Source organism: Triplophysa dalaica, chromosome 1 (assembly GCF_015846415.1).
Source record: "Triplophysa dalaica isolate WHDGS20190420 chromosome 1, ASM1584641v1, whole genome shotgun sequence".
Taxonomy (NCBI): Eukaryota; Metazoa; Chordata; class Actinopteri; order Cypriniformes; family Nemacheilidae; genus Triplophysa; species Triplophysa dalaica.
The window spans coordinates 6,606,021-6,632,029 of NC_079542.1; the positions used below are offsets into that span (position 1 = coordinate 6,606,021).

General features: G+C 38.4%; 3 protein-coding genes across 3 annotated transcripts in view; 1 reads left to right on the forward strand and 2 right to left on the reverse strand.

Annotated features, from left to right (window-relative positions):
- mrvi1 (murine retrovirus integration site 1 homolog) overlaps nt 1-11,840 on the reverse strand; it is a 32,109-nt gene extending 20,269 nt beyond the window's left edge. Inside the window, 13 exon segments of the mRNA XM_056749532.1 lie at nt 907-1,393; nt 1,689-1,812; nt 2,211-2,295; nt 5,536-5,579; nt 8,168-8,309; nt 8,467-8,965; nt 9,042-9,115; nt 9,196-9,321; nt 9,886-9,979; nt 11,235-11,290; nt 11,384-11,443; nt 11,634-11,690; nt 11,767-11,840. Coding sequence (XP_056605510.1) covers nt 907-1,393; nt 1,689-1,812; nt 2,211-2,295; nt 5,536-5,579; nt 8,168-8,309; nt 8,467-8,965; nt 9,042-9,115; nt 9,196-9,321; nt 9,886-9,979; nt 11,235-11,290; nt 11,384-11,443; nt 11,634-11,675 — 1,833 coding nt within the window. The 5' untranslated portion in view covers nt 11,676-11,690; nt 11,767-11,840.
- Nucleotides 11,713-13,778, reverse strand: LOC130422781 (inositol 1,4,5-triphosphate receptor associated 2-like). Its single transcript, XM_056749565.1, has 7 exons — nt 13,654-13,778; nt 12,903-12,961; nt 12,699-12,759; nt 12,445-12,603; nt 12,209-12,326; nt 12,066-12,116; nt 11,713-11,844 (listed from the first exon to the last, which is right to left on the reverse strand). The coding sequence occupies exons 1-7, from the start codon at nt 13,743-13,745 to the stop codon at nt 11,713-11,715; spliced, it is 672 nt and encodes a 223-aa protein (XP_056605543.1). The 5' UTR covers nt 13,746-13,778.
- A 1,668-nt stretch (nt 13,779-15,446) lies between these two features.
- ctr9 (CTR9 homolog, Paf1/RNA polymerase II complex component) lies at nt 15,447-25,002 on the forward strand. The gene is made up of 22 exons (XM_056757130.1): nt 15,447-15,613; nt 16,057-16,155; nt 17,383-17,622; nt 17,746-17,863; nt 17,945-18,034; nt 18,132-18,496; nt 19,406-19,642; nt 19,726-19,815; nt 19,897-20,025; nt 20,173-20,356; nt 20,448-20,536; nt 20,621-20,806; nt 20,912-20,999; nt 21,340-21,488; nt 21,579-21,695; nt 22,091-22,236; nt 22,833-22,904; nt 23,031-23,313; nt 23,618-23,772; nt 23,922-24,015; nt 24,113-24,219; nt 24,297-25,002. The coding sequence occupies exons 1-22, from the start codon at nt 15,569-15,571 to the stop codon at nt 24,721-24,723; spliced, it is 3,510 nt and encodes a 1,169-aa protein (XP_056613108.1). The 5' UTR covers nt 15,447-15,568; the 3' UTR covers nt 24,724-25,002.
- Nucleotides 25,003-26,009: the final 1,007 nt, after the last annotated feature.

The following is a 26,009-nucleotide window of genomic DNA, read 5'->3' on the forward strand; positions in this document are numbered from 1 at the left end:
TAATCTCAAACTGAATAAAAGTTTGTAGTACATATATATGTCTGTGTACTTTGCATGTTAATTTTCTACTTATAACACTCATACACATGTACAGATATTTAAAATCAATAAAGGTTTAAATATAATTTACATTGTACATAACAAATAAAAATAAATACATGCAAATATTCTCTAAATATATATAAATGTATGTGTCCATCTGTGTTTATAAAACACACAGATATTTATTATGTAAACGCACATTTTTATTCTAGATGTGATTAACTGCGATAAATCGTTTGAGAGCCCTACTTCTGAGTTTAATATGTTTGCTAAGGTACGCTGGGAAATTGCTCACTGTCCTGAGTCAAAAACCTAACCCCAAGTCTATGTAATATCCAGGTCACTCCTTTAGTGTAAATCTACACTTTTGAACGTTTTATGATCCATCAGGCAAAAGTCATAAATCAGATTGCTTAAAATAACATTAAATCGGAAGTATCCTTCTCTCTAGTGTAAACATGGATGAAAAGCTATGCTGTGCAGTTTAATACTTAAGTTGTGGTTTGTACGAATTTCAAACCATTTCCTTAGTAAAACTGTAGTAAACACTACTAGGCCTACTATAAATTCTTTCAATTGTTGACATTTCCAACATTTTAAGGTTGTCCTATTTGTAATTTGAATTGGTTAAGCCCTTACAATAAAAAAATACAGCACTCGAGCAATTGGGGTCTAGAAGAACCCAAAATCTGTGAAAGAAACGTTCCCTAAATAGGAAAAGCGTTCTCTTATTCCAGAGGGGTGATGGAAATTAAGGGTTTCTCAGTAAACCATGTGTTTTTATCATAAACATGAAGCTCATCTCTTTGAGGACAAGGAATCGGACAAGGTTCAACAAACCGTTTGATATCGACTTTAACTCACCCCTGAACTGTCAGAGAGATCAGATGCTCGGACGCTCCGATTCTTTGATGTTTCTGAGTCACTTGTTTTCGGTTCCTCTGGAGTCTCACTGTTCCGTGTCCTAGCTTGACTCTTCTCGCTGCTCTTAGATTCCTCTCGACTCCTCCCGCTGCAATCCGACTCCTTGCGGATCTCCTCGCTTCTCTCTTGACACTTCCTAGTATCCTCCGCTTGGCTTGATGGTGATGAAACGAATGTATGGTTATCCCAACCGGTCTCTGACTTAAAGGGCTTCCCTTGGTTCAAAAGTTTTAAGACCTCTTTTCTATCACTATACTCTGACGTCCAACTTGGGCTGCTCCCGGAACGTTCTGTCTGTCTTTCGCCGTCCCGGTGCTCAGTTTCCAAGCATATGTTGTCCTCTTGATTCCTACTCGTTTCCTTGTGTGCAGCTAAGGTGCACGCCGACGTTGATAGGAAGCGCTCATTGCTTGCTGATGGATCTGACCTTAAAAAGAATAAAGAATAAAAAATTTGAACAAAAAGAGACATTTCCTATTGGGTTACCGCAGAAGAATGTGTGCTTGTTAAGATTTGACAGGTGGGATGTTCGGCCCACGCTAAAAGGGTTTAACATGTTACAGTTGAGAGAGAGTAATCTATTGGGGCCTCGGTGGGTGACAATATAAACTCTGGTGTTCCTGCACAATCTCACCTCACGTCAGATGGTCTTTGTGTGAGGATTTTACATAAACACATGAGAGACGTGTCCTTTAAGAATGAAAAAGAATGTAAACACTGACCCAGCTACATTCTCCTTTGCGTGATGTGGCGTGTGTTCCTCGCGGACAGTAGGGTAAAAAGAACTGTGAGGGGTCTCAACACAGGGCAAAGCAGGGGCCTGCTGACCCCCTGAAGATAAAAAACCTGATGATTTAACACAATTTTACTGAAATAACTTTGTAAACAAACGTTTTTTGCTAGAATAAGACATGTTTCAAAGGCGATCGAGGCACATGGATTCTTATGGGCTTAAAGAACATTCTGACTTACTTTCTTCATCAGAACACAAGAGAAGATGTTCTAAAGAATGTTGGTAACCAAACAACGGCGGTATCCTTTCATTTCTTTTGCATGGACACAAAACCAATGCAAGTGAATGGGTACCACCGTTGTTCAGTTAACATGTGTTCTGCAGAAGAAAGAAAGTTGTAAAGGTTTAAAATAACAAGAGGGTGAGTAAATGATGACAGAATTTTCCTTTTTGGGAGAACGATCACTTTAAGTGGAGCAAAGCGACAACTTTCTGAAAGTATTGACACTACCTGCAGTCACAGAGCTACTGAGCCGAAGATCAGACGGTGAACCAGGATCCTGACCCGAGGAGGACACATCTGGGCTTTCACTCACCTTAAAGAAAAATCACATCACACATGCAGTGTCTTTATTGATGATTTTTTAATCATTGGGTGTGTGTTTGTTATCTTATCAGCGCAGGCCATACAAAACATCTCTGACATTTAAAGAGATGTAATCAAAAGGATTTCCCTAACACTTTGACTAAAACAGTGTTCTTTAGTGCTGGGCGGAAGAGATAACAATGTTAAAATCACTGAATCGAAATTATCTGCTGATGTCCTGTGATGTGATATAAATGTTTTAATACTGGCATGACTCTGATGGAAATATGACTCATAGTTTGAGCTTTTCAAAAGCACAAAGGCAGAATTTCTTATTTAAATCAGGGGTGGCTGTTCTCTGATTCCCAAAAAATATTCATCACAGTTCTTAATTTTGCTGAACAATCTTAAAGGGTTAGTTCACCCAAAGGTATTCGCAACTTGTATTCGACTCTTTCTTTAGTAGAAAACTGTAAAAATAAAAATTTGGGAAATGTGTCAGGGTTTTGTGTCCATGCAAAGGAAGTAAATGGGGGCCAATGTTGTTTGGTTGCAGACGATCTTTAAAACGTCATCTTTGTGTTCTGCAGAAGAAATAAAGTCCTACAGGTTTGGAATGACATCACGATAAATATATTTTATTTTGGGGTGAGCTATCCCTTTAACCCTATTACCCTATAGACACTCCAGGAAAGCAATGAGATTAAATGGAGATTAAATGGAGACTTTTATTTAAATCTTCTCAGATTACTCTCCTAATCAAACTGAAAGTGCATCCTTACATTTTCCTCAAGAAGCATATAGCATATTGAGCTGTGGCTTTCACAAATCATGGAGCTTTGAGTCTAGCCTGCCACGTTGGCTAATAGGGTCCCTTTAAAAAATAAGGATATAAACAAAATTGTGTTTTTGACGTATGCATTGTTAATATAAGAGATGCCAAGGATGCCGAATGGTACAGTATCAGTCTCGCGAGGTAGGTCTGCAACACGTTCTGATGTGCATGACACACAGACACATGTGCAATGAATATTACAGTGTAATTGAATCACCCTGATTAATTCCTCCGAGCATTTCCTCCCCATTACTCCCCCACTTACTCTCTGGTCAATGTGAATGGTCTTCTCATTGACCACAGCTATTTTTAGCTGGCCTTTGGCTCTCGTAACTGAATTAGGGGAGAATGAAAAGGTCCCTCTTGGTCCTCTGAAGATTTAGCATTGCCTCCCAGCGAAACCTCTAATGCATCTTCGAGTGTCATGAGAAAGTAAAGGCTCTGACCCCCACCACCCCGAAATTACAGTATATAACAATGTTACGGAAGCGGTTGCCGCGTGGTCACCGTTAGAGACAACAGGAAAAGCAATGAGCTTGTGAGAAACGAACTGAGCAGAGAGGCGGTGAGTGTTTGGGGGACCATCAAAACCACTGGCACAAACCACAACTGGCTGAAGATCCACATTTACCTCAGCGAGGTTTGAGAGTGTTCAAAAGAGCAAATCATATTAATGGTCAAACAAAAAATGCAGAATGAACAATATATTGCGTCATAACATTTCTGGATATTAGGATTCAAAACACTATTTAAATTAGATTACAATCCAATGTGGTCTCAGGCTAACTGTTTACATCTCAAAATGCAACTTCTCCTATCCAGAATGAATCCGTGAGGATTTTAAAAGTGCTGACGCACATTTTTGCAGACCAAAAAAGACCACATTCCATTTTCACATGCAAAATTGTACGTCAGCTCCCGGGAAACCTTGCTCCCGTGCCTATCCATTAAAGTACTTCAATCTGCAAGCATCTGCATCTTTTCCCTCCGTCTCGCAAGAACAGATCACTTCATGCAAAGAAAAACTTGCTCAAACTCTACCTGATTGGCCAAGAAGGATGAAAGAAGCCCACTATTTCCACCAAAGCTCTCTTTGCTCTCTCTTCCCAAAGCTCAATCTTCAACGCTCTTTCTTTTCCTCTCTCCAGCGTTTTTCCCTGCACCAGCCTCTCCGTGACTCCTGGGAGCTTTGACCATTTAAGGAGAAGGCTTCTTGCGGTTCTCCAGGCAGCTACTGCTGTGTGTATGTGTGTGTGCTGTTTCTACTTGATGCTCCAGTGAGCCACGGGTGAAGAATGACTCTGCGCCGCTCAGCCTTCTTGTTTGAACCCTTTCTAATTTTAAAAAAGTGCCAAAATCTAGTAGACTAAGAAATTGTGTCTTTGCACACCCTGCTAATCTGCGTTCTCTCTTTAACAGTGAACTAACGGACAGCAAAACCAACAAGATAAAGCTTAACAACTTCTTACAAAAAGCGTGTCACTTACAGGAAGTGATGAAAGCTAACCGTAACTCTTTAGATATGCAAATGTGGTGTGACATTCGACTACCTGTTACCAACCTGTGACTGTTTTTTAGAACATTGCTTTGGTGTTTAGTGATGGTTGCAAGGACGTTGTTAGGGGTGTTTAGCCCTCTATCTTTCATAATTGAATCGGTAGGACATGTTTACTTTCTCAGATAATTTAGAGAAGTAAATAAGCCCCATGATTTCAGAAATGATAGCACAAACGCTGTGGGTCCAGTTGTGCACCAAAGTTTCTATTTTTAAGTATTGGAGGTTGAGAAAAAATCCATGTTTCCAAAGCATAACATTTATGCATTTGGCCGACACTTATATTGACTAAAAGGGATAGTTCATCCATAAAGAAAATTCTGTCATCAGTTATTCACCCTCTGGTCATGTCAAACCTTTATGGCTTTCTTTCTTCTACAGAACACAAAAGAAGATTTTTTGTAGAATGCTGACAACCGAACAGAGGTGGCAGCCATTGACTTCTATTGTATGGACACAAAACCAATGCAAAGGGAATGGCTGCCATCGCTGTTCGGTCAATACAACTTGACATGACAAGAGTGGTGAACTATCACTTTAAAGTGCATTTAAGGTTTGATGATTTCATCAGGCGTGATTTCCCAAAAACAAACCCACAAACATTGTAAAACAAGGGTTGCAATTCTTACCCAACTGAGCTGCAAATGACTCCATTATTACTACAACAGCAACATAGATGCTTGCCTAAGCAAACACCATTACATTACACTAATAACTCAACTCTTCAGATGATATTAGACAGTAAATATAATTTATATGAAATTCAGGATATTACACTGGAATATTACGAATTTAAACATGATGCACATTAATCATGATCAAAGTTGAATTAGACTACAATAAAAAGCTTTGCGTATTACCTTGTCGATGTGGGCTTCTGGTCTTGTGTACAGAAGTGAGCCACCTGTTTGAATGCAGCAGAGAGACATCAGGCTTATTTGCAAGTCACGGGTCTGTCATGCAAATGCAGGAGTGTTAAAATGCACATAAAACAGTCGGCCATCCACCAGCATGACGCACCAGAGGAGGCGGACGACATGATTGACAGCAGAGTTTTCAATAGTTCTTTTAGACTCCCATCTCTCTCTCTCTCTCCCTGCCTCGATATCTAAGGGCAACAATAACCTGGCAACCATTTACATAAGGAGCTTGATCCTCTGCTTGAAACCACTTGGCTGACCGAAGGCTCATTGTTTTACAGCCTTTGGAGCCATGTATCAATCATGCGCACACGACAAGTACAAAGATTAATTTATGTTTTAAATTAGACGGATATTTACTTTACGTGAAAAACCAGCTATCACGGCAATTCATAGCATAGGATAAAGGCAGGTTACTTTAAACAAGAGCCGCTTAAATGTCATCCAACGATAATCACAGACGTGTCCACTTTAAGTGTTTTAGAAGAAAACCGTCTGAGGGTTTTATAGAAGGATCTGTTATTTATTTAGAGTGTTGTAAGCAGAGCTCTTAAGAATGATGAATAAAGTATGTTGTTGTGCAAAAAGCGAACTTAAAAATGAGAAAATATTTATCTTGCCATGATATGAAGCCATCTAACATTGTGAGTGGCGTCAGAATGTTAAATCTTGGTATGGGGCGCATGTTTCTTGTTGTATAACGTCGCTTTAAATACTCAAGTCTGCTAAATGCATGTGACTGTGTAATGTGCTATTCTTTGGAATCAAGAAAAAGGATGTTTTAGAATGCAAAGTAAATAATACACTTATTTAAAGCATTCTAAGTTTTGGTCAACAATATTATGTCATAAAATGGAGTATTTGAAAAGTTCAATCGCACAAGAAGATGACTACATTTTAATTTTTTTACGGTGCATGTCAAACTTCAAACTGCAGATGGGTTTTTTGACTAAGTAATAATAACTAAAAAAATACAACAGAAAAAACAAACTACAGCTACAATAACCAGGAAACTAGAACATTAAAATCATGATTTTCAAGAATGTTCCGTTTTTTGCAAATAAACACTTCATTTGCTGTTTTGCTGATGGAGTGAAACATTTTTCATGTAGAAATACAGCGTCTTATGTTATCACAACATAGCTATAGAGATAAGCCATAAAAAACAAAGCATGTTTAAGGCTGCCAGTATGCTGGGTGAAATTATGGTACGTCTGTTTCACTTCACTTTTGACTACTCATTTGGTAAGCAAATGAAACGCTATTCAGCACCCACATTAGCAGAAAGAACAACGATGCTATGATAAGCTTGAAATCAAATATGCACACATGTATGACACACACACAAACAGATCTTCTGTTGTTTAGAGAGCAAACAAACACAGCAGCTCCTGCATTTCTATCATACGATGCATTATGTGAACCAAGCGTTTCTATGAGTTTGAGCGGTAAACAGCGCTAGAAACAGCTGCGCTTGGGCTAAAGCCACAGATCTCCCTATGGACACAGCAGGAAGAGACACACAAGACACACACACACGCAGCATGAGAACAAAAATTGTAAGACTTTATAGACTTTACTACTGGATTATAAAAAACAATACAAAAATACATACTAGTTTTGCTCAAACTAGTATAAACAAGATACATATTTCTTAACTATTTGAGAAACCTAATTAAAATTGAGAATTCTATGATTATGATATTGAACTATACTACTACAGTAACGTAATGAAAAAAGTTGTAATAAAATGAGGTTTCATTTTACAACCTAGTGAAATAGTCGAAGATTTAAAGACATACATGCTAGTGTACATTAGGGCATTTTAATAAGTTGTTAAAGCGGAGGTAACATGCTATTTCATGCATTCTGAGTTCTTTGCACTGGCTTCTCAAGATTAACATTGCAAACTTGTCAAAAAACGAGATGAATGTATGACGTAGTACTTCTGTGCTCGATTAACTCTGTCAGGGTTCTAACAGGTTTCGGAAAGTTTTGTCGAACACGGATTCCCGTTTCGTAACAAGGGTTCTTAGTCCCTTATTGGACAATTCTTCCGGAAAAGCACGCCCAAGCGTCATTCAGCAGGCGAAAGAGCGGTCCCAGCGCTAAAAGATGCCGAGAATCTTTGACAATGAGATCGCGCCATGTACGATTAAACAATCTCCAAATCCAGCAGTATATCCACCTTTTATACAACATTCGTCACCAAAATGCAGTGAGCAAACCAACATAGCTAAACTTCCATCAGCCGAGTGAAGCAGCTTTGATGGGCGTGCTCTTTCTCACGCTGGCTGGTTGACATGTGGACATGTTCTTTCTCTCACGGTCATGCATGGTGGCACCGAATGACATTTGGCAGAATGAAAATATCTGTACAAATGTATACATTAAACCAATTATTTAACATGTTGTCTTTACAATGTCACACTTATTACCCCACTAGAATGCAAATGTCCTTTCCTGTTATCATGGAGTGCCTAGTGAGCACAAAACAAAGCCAGACATTACAGTTCCTTGTAATGTCATTACAAAGATAAACAAAGGTGCAGTGTGTTTAATCAAACAATACCGTTTACAGATGAAAGAGGAGCGAGGTTTTCTTGAGTGATAGGTTCGGGTGAAAAAAGGGAAGTGACATCTGCTGAGGTGTGGTCCAACAAGAGGTCAATAGGCACTGATCTCCCATCACAGATTTGAGATGCAGACGACAACTAATACAACACAAAAGATATGCAGATGTGATTTTAAAAATACTTTAGTCTGCATTACATAGATGTATTTGGTGTCATTCTAATTTACAGTATAAATGGTCACCTGAAGTTGTTTACATACTGTAGTGTGTAGGTTACTATAGAAGCACTCTGATACCTGTGTGTCGGCAGGGAGTGATGCCTTCAGGGCATTGAGCTGGTTCTCAGTGACTGCAGATCTGCTCAAAGCCTTCTCCACCCTCTGGCTGATAGCCTCCATCCTCTCTTTTATCATCTTCGCATCGTCTTTAAGCAGATGGGCTGCCTTTACGGCCTTTGTTACCATGTTCTCCACTCTTCTTAGGGCCTCCAGAAGACCTTCTGAGGCCAAACGCTCAGCCTCTCCAGCATCTACTATTGAGTCGCTGAAGGTGCTATTTCCCTGGTCTTTGAGAACCGCCCTCACCCCACATGTAGTCTCTTCCACATGAGCTGTCATCCGCTCAACTTCTCTCACAGTCTCATGTGGTTCTCTGCCAGTCTGGCTTGTCTTAACCTCTTTGATCTGACCCCTCCACCAGGTGATGGCCGCAGCTATGTGAGCTTCCTGTGTCTGATTCCTGGCCAGCATCTCCCCCTCTGCCAGTGAAGCTTTAAGGAGGTCCAGCTCTTTCAGTCTGGAAAGCAGATAGACATAACTACTCGGAAACATCCAACACAATGTAACCTCAAAACATAGAAACAATTTCTTACAAAGTCGCCAGCTGATTCCACGAATCTTCATGATGCACTTGCTCCCGCATATAGAGTCGCTTTTCAGTCGCATCCTGAGGAACAGGAAATTTGTTATATTAATAACTTTAAACAAAACCCTCAACACATTTTTTTTATTATGTATATTGCTTACATTCTCTGAGAGTTGCATGTGAAGTATATGAGACGATTCAACAGGTTTGAAATTTTCAGTATCTCTTCTCTGAGGGATGACGGGTGAAATCTGACTGAGGGAGGCATTCAACCCCACAGCCACATTCTGAGACAGAGAGAAAAGACAATAATATAATCTACATTCATTTTTAAGCAAAATGTAAAATGTATCTTTAATATTAATGCTTGATTTGTTGATTTGTTTTATTTTTATGTATTTGGCAGATGCTCTTATCCAAAATGACTTAGATTGCATTACACTACACTTTTTTTTCAAAGAATGTGCAATCCTGGGGTTCAAACCCATGACCTTGGCGATGCTACCGCCATGCTAGAGCCACTGAGCCACAGGAAAGCCAAGATTTCTACATTCGGTCACATTGGATACCTTCATTATTTATTAGTTTCATTTTCCAAAGATTTCACATTACACACATCGATAGATACATACGCAATTCAAACATGACTGTGATGCAAATGAACTCAAAATTCAGCAAATGTTCAAAAACAAATGAATTCTCCCGTAACGAAGAGATACACACTGTTGAGCATCATTTTTGGCCAACACTTTGGACATCTGGGCAATGTGTTTTTTTATTTATTCAAATCCACAGGGACCCAAGCGGACGTAGTTGAAGAAACACACATATGTGAATTGATGGACTGTTACCGGTTGGGCTTCTTGAATCTCATGATGCAGAGAATGATGGTTTGTCACACTTGTCCTCTGTGGGCTAGTAGAGATGCTATTGTATTTGTTTAACCTGCCAGAAATGATGTGAAACAAAATTAGCCCACATTCATGAAAGGCTGCTTAGAAAATGCAAACAAATTTGTGAATCTGCTTATACAATGAAACATCTAACTGTATGTCAGGATGAAAAGAAAAACACTACACAATTAAATGTTGGTGAATTTTGTAGATGAGTGACAGATGTATTTAGCATTTTGATGCTCACAGCCTCCTGCTGCTTGTGTACAACATGGTTACGTTAGAAGATCAGAATTTAAATAAGCTTTAAAATATCCAGCTTTAACAGGAGGCCATGAATGCCTAAATGACGTTTTTTATCACTCACACGAACAAAAACCAGAAAGTGCCCAATGACAACAACTCAAAAACAACAAAACAGAAATAAAAAAACATATAGTAAGACTAATAAGACTAATTTACAAAATACACCTAAGAACAATGACAGAAAACATAGTGAACAATGACATTGAATTGACTACATGAAATAAAAAGGTACTTCAAAATAAAAATCATACAAAAGCTTATGAAAATAAAACAGTAAATACAAACAGTAAATTTGAGAAAATGTAAGTTTTTTTTAATTAACATGAAAAATGAAAAGTCATACAAATTGCAGAATAAACAAAGATGCTGTTGATATTATTAGCGTTTATTGAACCTGAAAGATTAATACGCATTTATGTGTCATTTTTATATAAAATGTGGAAATGTAATTATGTAAAAATCTTATTTCATAAATAATCAACTCAGGTGATATACTCAAGTATTTCACACTCCTGGTTAATATACACCAGCATATAATTCATAGTTCACCCAAAAATAAAAATTCTGTCACCATTACTCACCAAACCTCTATTAATTTCTTTGTTCTTTTGGATACAAAAAAAACGTTTTGAAGAATGTGGAATATAAAAAAGTTCTGGGGCACCATTGACAACCATAGTTTTTGTCTCTATTATGAAATTCAATAGTGCCCAAACACTGTTTACAAACATTCTTCCAAATATATTTCTTTGTGTTCAGGAGAACAACCAACTTTATACAGGTTTAGAACAACTTGAGGAGAGTAAATGAAGACAGAATTTCATTTTTGGGAGAACTATCCCTTCACTTCATTTAATACATGTCATTTGTGACACAGCTCCATTTCTGTGTCTATGAAATGCTCAAATTGGAAAAGCATCAACGGCATTTTATGCTGATTGTCATAAATACCAGCAGGTTTTTATAATAAAGAAGAGAAGAGGTGGATTTCCAGTGTTTACCTGAAGAGTACTTGCTGTGAGTGCTCTTGTAATCTCATCAGTTCTGACTGGAGCCCCTTCAGACACATTAGCAGACGACAGGAAAATCATTATAACACAAACTATTCTTTCACAAGCATATGAATTCAAAGTTAAAAGCAAAGAAATACCTCAATAAGTTGTAGGCTTTCAAAGTGAGTGTCCTTCAGCTTTTCCAGCAGGATGTTTTTCTATGTGCAACATATGAATATTGTCAGAAACCACCATCTGTGCTCTATTTCTAAAACATATTTCTATATTTCTATTTATTTGATTCAAATAGACGTTATGTAGTAAATCACATAGAAGGCAGACGTCTCTGCATAATCTTCATACACAGTATTATTATTAAAAATAACACATTTTAACTTCAAAACTTACCTTCGTAAGGTCCTTGTCTTTTACAGCTAGTACAGTATACATTTCTTCCAGCTCTCCCTGCAAACATAACCAGAAAGTTTTAATATTTGACTGGTCTATCTAAACAGCACACTTGAGTCATCTTTTCTCTCACCCTTAAATCAAAGATTTCTCTCTTTAGTTTGTTTATGCGCTCCTCTGTGACCTTCCTGTCCACTGTTAATTTTTCATTCTGTGGAAAATGTTGTGTGTCAATACATTTCATGACAGAACTCTTTTGAACACAACAATGCGTGACCAATACATTTACATTTACATTTAGGCATTTGGCAGACGCTTTTATCCAAAGCGACTTACATTGCTTTATCCTATACATTTTACATAGGTATTTGCAATCCCCTGGGATCGAACCCACAACCTTGCTCTTACCACTGAGCTACAGGAAAGCAATACCTTGTCTTCAGTTATTTTGATCAGGGCTTTCAGTCTTTCATTTGCCTTTATCTAAAGGGGAGAAGTGATTGTGAAAAGTTGTGTTTAATGTGTATTATATAAATAGAAGAATAGTTTCAGTAATTGCCCAAGCGAACTCATACCAATGCGCAGTTTTTTGCTTGTGCTAGTGTGGCCCTCTCCTGGCTCTTCCTCAGTGCACATCTGGTTTCATCTAGTTCTTCAGAAAGAGACCGGGATCTTATGGCAAACAGCTGGGCACTGTCGATACAACCAACAGCAACAGTTACATTCATCTTTATGCTAAGAAAAGTATTCAAAAGTGTTGAAATACTTGTGTCTGCTGTAGAAATACGGTAGTCTGGGTTTTATTCAATACCTGGCCAGTTTGGTGTGTAACTCTGACACCTCCAGGTTGAGTTGTAGGATGGTATCCTCACATTGAGAAACGGTCCTCATCAAGCTGTTGTTCTGCCCACTTAACCTCTGCTGGGTGTGTTTCATTTCGGCTATTAAATCGAACAGATCTCCAGACTCACTAGAAACACAAGGGGAGAGTTAGGGAAACAATCAGCCTATCTATCAATGAACTGTTCAAATCACACGTTTTTAAGTAAATTTGACTTAACTTACCAATGACATTCAGCTCCATCTGTGAATGTGAGCTCATTCAAAAAAGTAGGATACTCTGTCCCTGGACACAATTTGAGACTAGTTTAAGGATCCAGTTTGGTTGTCTGGCAAAAAAGTATATCATTTAATGAACATTCATTAAATGATATACTTTTTTGCCAGACAGCCAAACTGGATTATATAAATGCACTATTTCTTACTTACCAGATAAAGATAATTTTCTTTGGACTGTTCCTGGTGCCTGGGGTTTATCTTCAGGAACTCTGTAAATCGAAGGGAAATGTGTTTGTGTGATTTATATGATCTCTAAAAGAAGTCACTTAATAACACACGTTGATAACCCCATAAATCATACTTTCAAAACTTTGTGATCCGAAAGTCAGATTTTTACATTACTTCAACTCATTATCATTTGCTCACCCTCCAGTTGTTACAAACCTGTATACATTTCTTTTTTTGTGTGAACACAAATGAAGAAATTTAAATGAAAGTTTGCTCATAAGTCGATTTGGGTCACGATTGAATCCCATTGTAGGACAAAAGATTACTATTGGAGTCAATAGTGACCAAAAATGGCTTAGTTGGAAACTTTCATTAAAATATTTTATGTTGTATTACCACACAACAAAGAAATTTAAACAGGTTTGGGACAACTGGAGGGTGAGCAAATTACAACATTTTCATTTTTGGGTGAACTATTCCTTTAAGGAATTTCAATGTTTTTTTCTAAGTTATAGCAATTCAGCGAGTCAACATGACTAAACTTCAAAATTTAGGGAAGCAGTGTTATAATTTATTTAAGTTGAAAGTGGATTTTTTACAGTATATCTAACTTTATATAACGGTGTACATATAGCATTTGTATGAGATTGAACTGTCAATATAAGGAGGACACCTAAAATGCAACCAGCCACAAAGCTATAATGCTGACATTATGTGTGTTCACATCTCTCACCCATCTTGGCAACATTGGGCTATCCACTCTCTCATGGTGGCGTGAAAAATGGCCCGACTAACAGGCAGATCCTGGCTCTCCGGGTCAAGCATGTGTTGCAAATTGTTCAGCTTATCCTGGCCAGAATTTTGGAGCGTCATAGACTGGAGGTACTGCACCACAGTGGAGGCAAGAACTTCTCCTGTAGGCAAGAGAGAGATGAGCTCTCACGCTTTCAACTGCACCTTTAGTACTGAAGGAGTAAACGGTACCTTTGCCAGTAACATCACATGCTTCAAAAGTTATGTTCAGGAGATCTTCCTCTGAAAAGCCATTTGTATCAGCAGAGTCACAAAGAGTGGTACTGTCCGAACTGAAATCTAAATCACAAAAACAGTGAAACTCAAATATAATGTTTATAAATTGCTTCCTCAACAAAAATAATATATAAGAGATCTTCAGAAGTTACCTTCACTGAGCATCTGGCAGGGCTCCACAGAGAATGTTCCAGAGTCAATGGACAGGCTTGGAGCTCTGCATCTACTAGAGCCATGAATCCTTGAGGCGAGTGGGAAAGATGGAAGATGAAATTCGGTGTCATTCTCTGAAGAACCGTGACATTCAGTTTGCTTCTCTGAGGTCATAGTTGCTGTTTAATAAACAAGACGTGTATTACTCTGATAAAGATGCTTTAAATGTTTATTTTATCCACACAATCTTTAAGAAATGTAAAACAGTACTTACATTTACATATAGCTCAGTGTTTATTATTTGATGTGCTGAAGTTCATCATCTTATCCTGTGAATGCAACAATTATAGACAAAAAAATCTGAAAATTATTATAAAAAAACATTTATGTAAAATTGCATACCTCTTAAAATGAACATAATCCATTATCCATCGGGAATAGCATGCAGAAAATGTACACAATCAAACATGTAGTTTATTCTTCGTGGTCACACTGTTGTGTTGGCTATGTTTGTACAGCATCCTTGTTGCTTGTAGATATGAATGCGTGTTAAAGCAACAGCTGATCTTTACAGAGACTTTGCCTCTTTCATGCACACACACAGTCGCACATCAAAACCAGATGACATGGCTGCCTCCCCCCAAACACCCTCCATTCAATGCCTGTGTGCTTCTAGCGGGCCAGGACAATGCTGTAATGGACCATTTTAATTAACATTCGTCAGTTTTCCATATCAAATGATTCAAGGGCAATGCACATCAGACGTAGCAATGGACATCAATTATCCTTTTCCACCTCTCCAAATAGGCCCCAAACACAGACACATTTAGCGCTTTTGTCTTTTACTAAGCAAAAAATCTATATTTGTTGTTGACATATTATATTTATGTTGAAAGTTATTATACTAGAAATGTATTATTATAAATTGAATATTTGTACTTAAAAAAAAAAAAAACATTGACCATTAAAAACCACAGGCTCCATTACAGGACACTTTCCCTCTAAACCTAGCACTGCGAAATTTTACCATGGTTTAATAAAAAACATTGTTTAAACATGGTATTGATAATAAATCCATACATTTACTTTCAGCGTATGTCGTATATAAAATATAAATTTTGCGATTATATTCGTTGTAAAACGATCAAATGTCAAAAAACGGCTACTACACCTTTTTATAATATATAAAACTATGGTTAACTTTCCTATGACCTAGGGGATCGTCGTGATTTTAACTGAAAATGTTAGTTGAATGAAAAGTTAATGAAGACATTTACAAAACGTAACGATTTCTCAGGACTTTTAATTTGAAGCGTTTGGCGGCTAGCCCGGAAGTGAAGCGCCATTTGTCGTTCAGGTTCAGTGTCGGCAGTGTTCAGGCAGTTGTTGCTGCTGGAGATCATCATCACTGACTGGATCAAAAACAACAGAAAGTGCGCTGTCGGGATTAAGGATAAAGCTTGACCATGTCTCGAGGGTCCATTGAAATCCCTCTACGGGACACGGATGAGGTAAATTACGAGCTGTTTTTGTCTCTGTGTGATGCTGAATGCACATTTATATGAGTTGCTGATGTGGATTAGCTGCTAACGTGCTATCATGCGCGCGGTCTAAGGTGCACATCAAAACAACAAACTAAACCTGAGCGAATGACAGACATAGACCAGTAAGACATTAAAACCCAGTTAAATCGTGCAGTTACTATCTGTTAATACGATTAACGTTGTATGTACTCATGAGAAAACACTTGTGTCAACTTTCCTGACAAGGGACATCATCCAAACATTTTGTATAGAAACATTGCCTCAGAATTGCGTTGATTATATGACTATACAAGTATCTCTCATGCTGAAGAGGAGGTAGTTCACGATATTTCTGCTGTTCACTGTTGCACTTCTGCTTATTTCAACTTTCAGCTTGATTTATATAACACATTTGTCGTTTTCTCTTTCAGGTTATCGAACTTGATTTTGATCAGCTTCCCGAAGGAGATGAGGTCATCAGTATTCTCAAACAGGAGCACACACAGTTGCACATATGGATCGCACTTGCCGTAAGTAAAGTCAACTTAACTATAAAATATTTTACAAAACATGAAAACAAGGATTTTTGGGGTCAGGAAGGTTATTCAGCCATTCATAGAATCTGTCAACTACTAGAATTGATACTGCTTATATATATATATATATATATATATATACACACATGCATACATACATACACACACATATATATATATACATATATATATATATATATATATATATATACATATATATATATACATATATATATATATATATATATGATTTCACTCGTACAGCGTAACTTTTTTTATGTGTCAAACAGAGACATGAATCAAAAACTTAACCTACAGATGCAATGATGTATCGGATGATTTTCAATGAATTTTGAACCATCTGAATGTCAGCTAGAGCATTAAAAGGCAGTTATAACGATAGCCAAAACTCTATGGATGCACCGATATGTACATTTTCCCCGATAACGATCATTCTTTAATATTTGAAGCCGATTACCGATATTTTTTGGCAGATATACAGTATCTAAATATTAATATTCCCTAAGACTGAAACAGGGGGCAAAAAGTGAACAACTGATTTTATTTGAAAACATTGACTGCAGAAAACAAGTTAACCATAAGTTCTCTTTTTTCCCCCTGAAAATCATTTATCAAGCCTACTTAACACTTTTTAACGATTCATTAATATTCAAACTTTTCTGGTATATTTTTTATTTAATAAACAAATTATAGATTTCCTTCCCGAGCAACCCTACAAAAAATCTTAATAGACACATGTCTAGCAGGTCTCAATACAGAAATCATCCAGACAGCAGTCTGATTCAAACAATGTGCTTTCGTTCCTGTAATTTACACGTTCATAAATATCTACATACTGTACTTACATCAACAATGTTTTGCTAATGGCAGTTAGTGCACGATCATGACAGAAAGACAGTAGACTACTGTTTTTTAATTGTGAGCAGCGTACAGCTGAAGAAGTTTAACCAGAGGAAATAATTGATCGGCTATAATATATCGGCCTAAATTGTATAATTGGCCGATAACATTAAAAAGGAACATTTATCGGCCCATACCGTCGCTAAATTATTGGTGTCCCTTAAAAAAAATCCTGTCTGTGCATCCTAAGTAACGTAAAGCAGCATCTTTCCGCCCTAAAGAATTCAAAGATTTTATACAAATATTGCTAATTTTTTATTTATTTCTTACTAGCCCATATTTAATACGCTTTCGTTTCAGTTGGAGTACTACAAACAAGGAAAGACAGAAGATTTTGTCAAGTTGCTGGAGGCGGCACGTATCGATGGAAACCTCGATTACAGAGACCATGAGAAAGACCAAATGACTTGTCTGGACACTCTCGCGGCCTACTATGTCCAACAGGCTCGGAAAGAGAAGAACAAAGATACCAAGAAGGACCTTATCAACCAGTCCACTCTTCTGTACACCATGGCAGACAAGATCATCATGTATGATCAGGTAATGGAGGACGACGGTATCTTTAATACTTTTGAAATATTGTATATTTCAACAATCACTGTAAATATCACAAATAGTTTCAGCATAATTATTGTAATTTAATGATGTTTCTGATTTTCCTAGAACCATCTGCTGGGCAGAGCTTGCTTTTGTCTCCTGGAAGGGGATAAAATGGACCAGGCGGATGCTCAGTTTCAATTCGTTCTTAACCAGTCAACAAACAACATTCCTGCACTTCTGGGTAAAATACTTTGCACAGATCGATTATTGATAGATCAAGTTTTTTCGATGAATTATTAGTCATTATCATGTCCTGCAACAGGTAAGGCGTGTATTTCCTTCAACAAAAAGGATTACAGGGGAGCTCTGGCATACTACAAGAAAGCTCTTCGCACCAATCCCGGCTGTCCAGGTGAGCACACAAAAGTATAAAGTTCCACTTAAATTCAATTTTCCTTAACTGGTAAAGACTCACAAAGCTCATGTTTGTTTCACCTGTCCTACTCTAGCCGAGGTGAGGCTTGGCATGGGCCACTGCTTTGTCAAGCTCAACAAACTGGAGAAAGCTCGCTTGGCTTTCGGCAGAGCCCTGGAGCTGAACTGTAATTGCGTGGGGGCTTTGGTGGGTTTGGCTGTTCTGGAGCTGAACAACAAAGAGGCCGACTCCATCAAAAACGGAGTTCAGCTGCTTTCCAGGGCGTACACCATTGACCCTAGCAACCCCATGGTGCTCAATCACCTCGCCAACCATTTCTTCTTCAAAAAGGACTATAGCAAAGTGCAGCATCTGGCTCTGCACGCTTTTCACAACACGGAAGTGGAAGCCATGCAGGCCGAGAGCTGCTATCAGTTAGCCCGGTCCTTCCACGTCCAGGTAAGAGGGACCATGTTTGTTGTTAAAGTCGGAGTAAAGTGACATTGAAATGTGTGTTCTGATTCACACAACAGGAACGTGTGTTATTAACCACCCAGTCAAATTTGAATCAAGAAAAAAAAATCTACTTAAAAAGTGATCAAAATCTTGGAAAAATAAGAGAGAGACAGGCTTCATAGGAAGCGTAACGGAAGTCTATTTGAATTATAAACAGAGCGTCTTTGCAATAACCAATAAAAAATTTAAAATTTACAATCTAATTTCTCGCTTGAAATGCAATCAAAAGTTATTGAAATGGAAAATTAAACTTACGTTTATACAAAACTATGCTGCAACGGGAGTTTTGGCCGCTATTTAATTTTATAGTTAATTTTATAATTCTGATAGCGAACCAGCCGGGTGGATTATCTGCTCGTCTCAAAATTTGTTAGTGAAATATCCTTCACTGAAGCATGTCACGATCACGCCCAGTGATCCTCCCTTCATTCACGTCTTCCTTAACATTTGCTTGTTATTTGACGTGAGATTTGTATAGTTTGGGCAGAATGAGAGCCCGAAAGCGTTTGCAAAAAGCTAACAATCCTGAGCTCGTGATTGATCATACACCTGATGCTAGTTGCTTTGGTGATAGGGGAGGCGCCATGCATGCTCGGACGCTCCGTTGCATCATCGATCCCACATTTTAGCCCCGCCCAAAAAATCCTGAACAGAGAATTTAACCGAGTTTGACGGTTTAACCGAGTCTTTGTTATGCGTTTCAGCAATACATTTCTAACATCTATAACATCAGAAGTCTCTACCCGGACTTTAACTGTTAAACTGAGAATGCATATCCCTATCGCAACAATATTCTCTATTCTGTGGTAATCCAATGCCAATAAGCATGTGCTTGTCATGTGCTTTTTTTAGGAGGATTATGACCAAGCTTTCCAGTACTACTACCAAGCCACTCAGTTTGCATCACCCACCTTTGTTCTGCCCTTCTTCGGCCTGGGCCAGATGTATGTATACCGTCGGGACAAAGAGAACGCTGCACAGTGCTTTGAAAAGGTCCTCAAGGCTTATCCAAATAACTATGAAACCATGAAAATCCTGGGGTCACTTTATGCCACCTCGGACGATCAGGAGAAGCGAGACATTGCTAAGGTATGACATCATTAAACAGAAAACTCTGATGTGAGACTTATTTTATGATAAATGTTACATGACTCTGTGTCTTGGTTTCGTAGGAACATCTGAAAAAAGTCACTGTGCAGTATTCGGATGATGTGGAAGCGTGGATTGAAGTTGCCCAGATTTTGGAACAAACAGACATTCAGGTATCAGTGCTGTTTGAACAGATGCCAAAGTTGGGTTTGACTCGCATAAAATTGGACTCACACCGTGATTTTATTTTGCAGGGAGCTCTGTCTGCATACGGCACTGCCACTCGCATCCTCCAGGAGAAGGTCCAGGCCGATGTGCCCCCTGAGATCCTTAACAATTTGGGGGCTTTGCACTTTCGTTTGGGAAATCTTGGAGAGGCCAAAGTAAAACAACATATTTTTCTTTTTTTCTTTATTTTGTTAATACATGTAAATGCATTGTGTGTTATTTAAAAGATTATCTAACCTTTCTTTGTTGTTCTTAAGTTATTGTATCTATATATGATTGATTTACACTTCTTTTCCGTGTAGAAATACTTCTTGGCATCTTTGGAGAGGGCGAAAGCCGAGGGCGAACATGACGAACACTATTACAACGCCATCTCCGTCACCACATCCTATAACCTGGCAAGACTCTATGAGGCCATGTGCGAGTTCCATGAGGCCGAGAAGCTTTACAAGAACGTCCTGAGAGAGCATCCCAACTATGTCGACTGTATGCATTATCATTATCATGCTATTATTGTACTTTGTTCTGTTTTTTCTTTTGAAGCTGTTCATTAGGTTCTATTTTAAACATTTAACAGGTTACTTACGGCTTGGCGCAATGGCACGTGACAAAGGAAATTTCTATGAGGCCTCTGATTGGTTTAAAGAAGCTCTTCAGATCAATCAGGTAGTTAGACCTACCGTCATCCTACTTTGTGCATTCCCTGCTTTTGTTTTTGTCCTTGATCTGTATTAATAAAGTGTTTTGTAGGACCACCCCGATGCCTGGTCGTTGATTGGTAACCTCCATCTGGCCAAACAGGAGTGGGGGCCCGGCCAAAAGAAGTTTGAACGTATCCTAAAGCAGCCTTCAACCCAGAACGACACCTACTCTATGCTGGCGCTTGGCAACGTGTGGCTTCAAACGCTGCACCAGCCCACCAGAGATCGAGAAAAGGTACTGAAAATGATTTAGCATCTTATTCATGTATGCACAGTATATAGCTACACTCACTGCTCTCATAACGTGTTGTTTGAATTGGTCTTATATTGTAATTTACAGGAAAAGCGGCACCAGGATCGAGCTCTTGCCATCTACAAACAAGTTCTGAGGAATGATGCCAAAAATCTATATGCTGCCAACGGCATAGGTGCTTTATCTTCTTTTTAACTAGTGTGGCCACATTGCTACTTATTTTGACCAAGAAACATCCATTTATACAAAAATCTTTTTTTTTAATATGATTTAGCTATGAAAGCAAAGCCGATTGGAAGCGTATGATTGAGCATATCTTCTTTAATTGCAGTCGAGTGCTTTGGTATGCCACTAAATTCACCTGCTAGTTTTTTATATGGGCCAACATACTACACTTTATTCCATTATACTAGTTGTAAAGCAGAGCACTAGCAATAAAAAGGTTTTCGGTTTGATTCCCACAAACTGATTCAGCCCCTAACATAAATATATCATTCTTGTCTCCTGTGCCACAGGTGCTGTGTTGGCACACAAGGGATATTTCAGAGAAGCGAGAGACGTCTTTGCCCAGGTTAGAGAAGCTACAGCAGAGATGTCTGACGTGTGGTTGAACCTCGCACACATCTACGTGGAACAGAAGCAGTACATCAGTGCCGTGCAGATGGTGAGAGAATCGACAAACTTCTCTTGAGTTTTTTTTAAACGCAGAGGTTTTTGTTCTGGACTCACAGTCTGTTTTACTTTGGTTCTTCAGTATGAGAACTGCCTGAAGAAGTTCTACAAACATCAGAACACAGAGGTGCTGTTGTATCTGGCCCGTTCGCTCTTCAAATGTGGCAAACTGCAAGAGTGTAAACAGACACTTCTGAGGGTAAGGGAATCCTAATGAAAGTTTCTTTCTTTTCTGCAATATTGCATTGTTTTTATAAGTAAAACTTTCAGTCAATGCACGTTTAAAATATAATGTGACCCTGCCTGTGAAAACCCAGAATTTTTTTTTTTTCTAGATGTTTTCTACATAAAATCATGCTACATGATGTAAAGTATTACTTGGGTTTCTCTCATTTTGAGGTCATGTCGAAGATTGAAAACATAAAATAATTTGATTATGAGACATAAGCCTGTATTCACAGACAGGGTCACATATGTATATGTCATTTATTTCATGCAACAAATATAATAAGCTCAAATCAAACATACAGTTTCTCAGTTAAAATTTAATACATTACGATATTTCATTTTGTTTAAATTCTTTTTGGTTGTCAGGCTCGGCATGTGGCTCCCAGTGACACGGTGCTGATGTTTAACGTTGCGCTGGTGCTTCAGAGGTTGGCCACACTTGTTCTGAAGGATGAGAAGAGTAACTTAAAGGCTGTACTGAGTGCAGTGAAAGAGCTGGAGCTGGCTCACAGGTACGTCAGCTCCACCACCCTAATTCTAACTAGTGGTGATGTTGCGAATTGCAACCAATGGCTAACTCCCCCCATTCCGAAGCACTAAGTGGGCTGACACATAAATAAGATGTCATCACATTTTCGTTTCTTTGGTGAAGGAGATAACGTATTTACAAAACGTGCTCGTAGAGCAGTTTGTCCGTTTAAGGCTACTAAACAACAACATGGCGAATTCCATCTAAGGGGACCCGCGATATAGATAGAAATAGCTCATTCTATTGCAATAAAAAGGTCTTTATACACCTCTGAAGACAGGTATGTGTATTATACTGTATTTCTGTCAATAGTTCCCCCAAATAATTACACATCTGACCTTCAATAAAATGTTTTTGATAATTTTGCTTTGTTTAATAACGTATGTTAAATGTTATTTCTGCTCTGGCTAGTGCATACATGCGAATACATGCGAACATAGAGAATGCTATTACCAGATGGATCTTCTAGCCAAGCTGCACTTTTGCTACAGGCTGCAATGAGTTTTCTCTTTCTCTTAATCGAGAGCCAGTGGAACATCACACCAACTCTTTCATATCATTCTGTTATTGTTCTCCCAGGTACTTCAGCTATCTCAGTAAGGCCGGAGACAAAATGAGATTCGATCTAGCGCTGGCTGCAAGTGAAGCCAGGTACTTTTTTTTCCAAATCTTTTTAGAGAACTTTTATCTTGTGGTTAAAGATGGTGTATGTTATGGTGTAAGAGTTTTTCTTGTAGGGTGTTTGGGAAACTTACAATTCTGCATTTACTTTCTCAGGCAGTGTTCTGATCTGCTAAGCCAGGCTCAGTACCACGTCGCCCGAGCTCGTAAACAGGACGAGGAGGAGAAGGAGCATCGTGCCAAACAGGAGCAGGAGAGGGATCAGCTGCGGCAGCAGATGGTGCGAGAGCAAGAGGAGAGGAGGAACCGGGTGGCTGTGGAGCAAAAGAAACTCCTGGAGCAGAGAGCACAGTTTGTAGAGAAGACCAAGAACCTCCTCAACTTCTCAGAGGGAATGAAAGACTCGGCTAGGGAGAAGAAGAAGGGAGGCAGTGGACGGGTGAGAATGAGGTCACATTAGAGATTAGATCGAGTCTCTGAGCCTGGAGTGAAGAATGTCTCTCATCTAATAAAAAATAAAAGTTTGCTAGGACCAAATAAAACATATGTTTTGAAACGGTTACCATAAACAAACAATGAATTTCTTGGTCTTGGTTAATGTTAATACATTTAATACATTGTAACATTTCAGTTATTATGAACTAATTTAAAGAAAGTTCATTAATTAATGTTAGTGTACTAAACCTTTAACGTTCCAATTTTTTGTTTGTTTAGTTTACATTTTGATTGTTTTTTTTAACCAGCGCAAGAAAGGAGGCGACTTTGATGACTTTGTCAATGACGACTCTGATGAGGATCTCCCCCTTAAGAAGAAGAAAAAGAAGAAAGTTGGGAGCGGCAGTGAGATGGAGGATGAAGGAGAAGATGGAGAGAAGAAATCTCGCAAGAGAAGAAAGAGGTGAATGTTTATGAGAATGTGTCACCACGCATTTACAAAAAAACATTTGACAATGTAATATGTCCCCAAATTATATTGTTAAGACCTGTTTGGACTACAAGCAACACAAATTGAATACATTTGACCTCCTTTTGTTTTTGTTTCCTCAGACCTTTTCAACGGGAGGATGACGGTTCAGATCAAGAAGGCACATCGAGGCCCAAAAAGCAACGCAAACCCAAAGAGCGCAAGAGGATTGAGAAGGTACCGATGCTTTTAGCACCGGATTTAGTGTGAAACGGTGATTACCTGGTTTATAAAATTATAGACGGCTCATTCTAATTTTGTTTTCTTTATTAAGCCTGAGCGCATGCCGTCATCGCTTAAAGGAAAGATCAAATCTAAAGCCATCATTTCCTCCTCTGATTCCTCGTCTGATGAGGATGGACTGAAAATAGCAGAAGACCGGTAAGAAACGTTTTCTCAAGTTTTCTTAATTTTGCCACTGATGTCCTTACTAACATCGTGTTGTTTTTCACATCTAGAAACCCCAAGGACAGCGGTTCAGGTTCAGATGACAATGAAGGCCACAGGAAACGCATCGCGTCCGACAGCGATTCCAATGTGGAGCGCAACCAGTCGGCCAGCGAGGCTGGCAGCCCTCAGCGCTCCGGAAACTCTGATGATTCTGGGAGCGAACGACCCGTTAAGAGGAGAAGACCGCAACAGCAATCCGACTCGGAACAGTCGGACAACCAGAGTAGAAAGAGCCGTTCTGAAGGGTCAGATGACGAATCCCCGGCTGGATCTCCGGCTGGATCTCCGGCTGGATCTCCGGCTGGCTCTCCAGCCGCTGCATCAGATCAGGGCTCGGACAATGAGGGCTCTCCGCAGAGGTCTGAGAACGAATCGGAGCAAGAGGGCTCCAACAATGAAGCCTCCAACAGAGGCTCAGATGATGATAGTGACTGATGAAATGAACCGTCTGTCTGTCAGGATAAATGAGAAGCTTTTGATCTTGTAATGTTCGTCTTAGAGTAATGTAGTTATCTGCCTAAATGTTTCGCAGATCCAGAATGTTTTTTCATGTTTTTATTTTTTCAGAATTAAGAACACTGTTTCATGATCTGTTTTTTGAGGATGAATTGCTCGAAAACTTTGACGCTTTTGTTGAGCATTACAACATACATGTGCCCAATAGTTGGTGTACATTATGAAAAACTTTTGAATAAAAAGTATTTTGAAACAGTTCTCTGAGAATTTGTACTCCAAGTATGTGTGTTTTATACAGGTGCAGGTTGCTTCTGATAGAGTTTAATCTCAGTGTTTATACCAGCCTTCCCATGATGAAAGAAAGCATGAAGATATCAGCTCATTTTCTTTAAGGTTCGAAACAAAAACTTTGAAGATGAAATTTGTAACTTTTTTGTTTAAAATCTGATCAAAATCAGTAACTAAGCTAATACATAGAATTCTAAGATATCTTTTTACCTTACGCAGTCAACCTTAACCTAAATTTATAATAAGGATTAGAAATGGCCTTAAATTTTCAATTAATCAGCATTTCTAGATTTGTTGTGGTCTAGGCCATTTTTCTGTTAAATTGTATCGGAAGCAAAACCTCAGGAGTGACAAAGTCAACCAACATGTGAAAGACTGACACATCGACTAGACTGAAAAAATCAAGGTTATCACAAAAATTATGTTTTGAACTTTCCCTAAATGCAGGTTCAAACATTAATATTGCATTGCTTACAAGTGAATTGCTGTATTTGAGGTCTGAATTTTTTTTTAAAATATTATACATTCATTTCACCTGTTTTTATTTTCTGCAAGTAAATCCAAATAGAAGGAACAATTTTATTTGAGATTTTGGAGAAATATTGTTTGTAGGTCACAGAATCAAACAACAATGATCATCACACATACACAAATAGTAAATTCGGAAAACAATGATGATAGTTTTTGAAAAAGTCTCTTTTTCACAATTGTATAATTCGAGCTGTTGGTCAGATTTCATGTGAAGTGTTGATTGTTCTTCAAAACACAAAGTTAAGCACATGCAGTAATTTAACATTTTATGCTTCAAACTTTTTCTTCAACTTCAAATACGTTTTGTTTTATAGCTTATTTCATAAGCTAGGACTGCATGACTGATATTTTTAACATATTCTTAAAAATCTGATTTTGGCCTTTCTAATGGGGTCTCAATGCGCATTTATTCTACAGCGATGATACCCAACAATTTTTTCCAACAT

Excerpts from the sequence above, each read along its gene's own strand:
- ctr9 (XM_056757130.1), top strand. The coding sequence starts at position 15,569 with ATGTCTCGAGGGTCCATTGAAATCCCTCTACGGGACACGGATGAG. Across the intron at positions 22,905-23,030 it reads CTGGCTGCAAGTGAAGCCAG|GCAGTGTTCTGATCTGCTAA; the intron begins GTACTTTTTTTT and ends TTACTTTCTCAG. Across the intron at positions 24,220-24,296 it reads CTGAAAATAGCAGAAGACCG|AAACCCCAAGGACAGCGGTT; the intron begins GTAAGAAACGTT and ends TTTCACATCTAG.
- LOC130422781 (XM_056749565.1), bottom strand. The coding sequence starts at position 13,745 with ATGCTTGACCCGGAGAGCCAGGATCTGCCTGTTAGTCGGGCCATTTTT. Across the intron at positions 12,327-12,444 it reads TTACACACCAAACTGGCCAG|TGCCCAGCTGTTTGCCATAA; the intron begins GTATTGAATAAA and ends TTGTATCGACAG. Across the intron at positions 11,845-12,065 it reads TCAAAATAACTGAAGACAAG|AATGAAAAATTAACAGTGGA; the intron begins GTATTGCTTTCC and ends CATTTTCCACAG.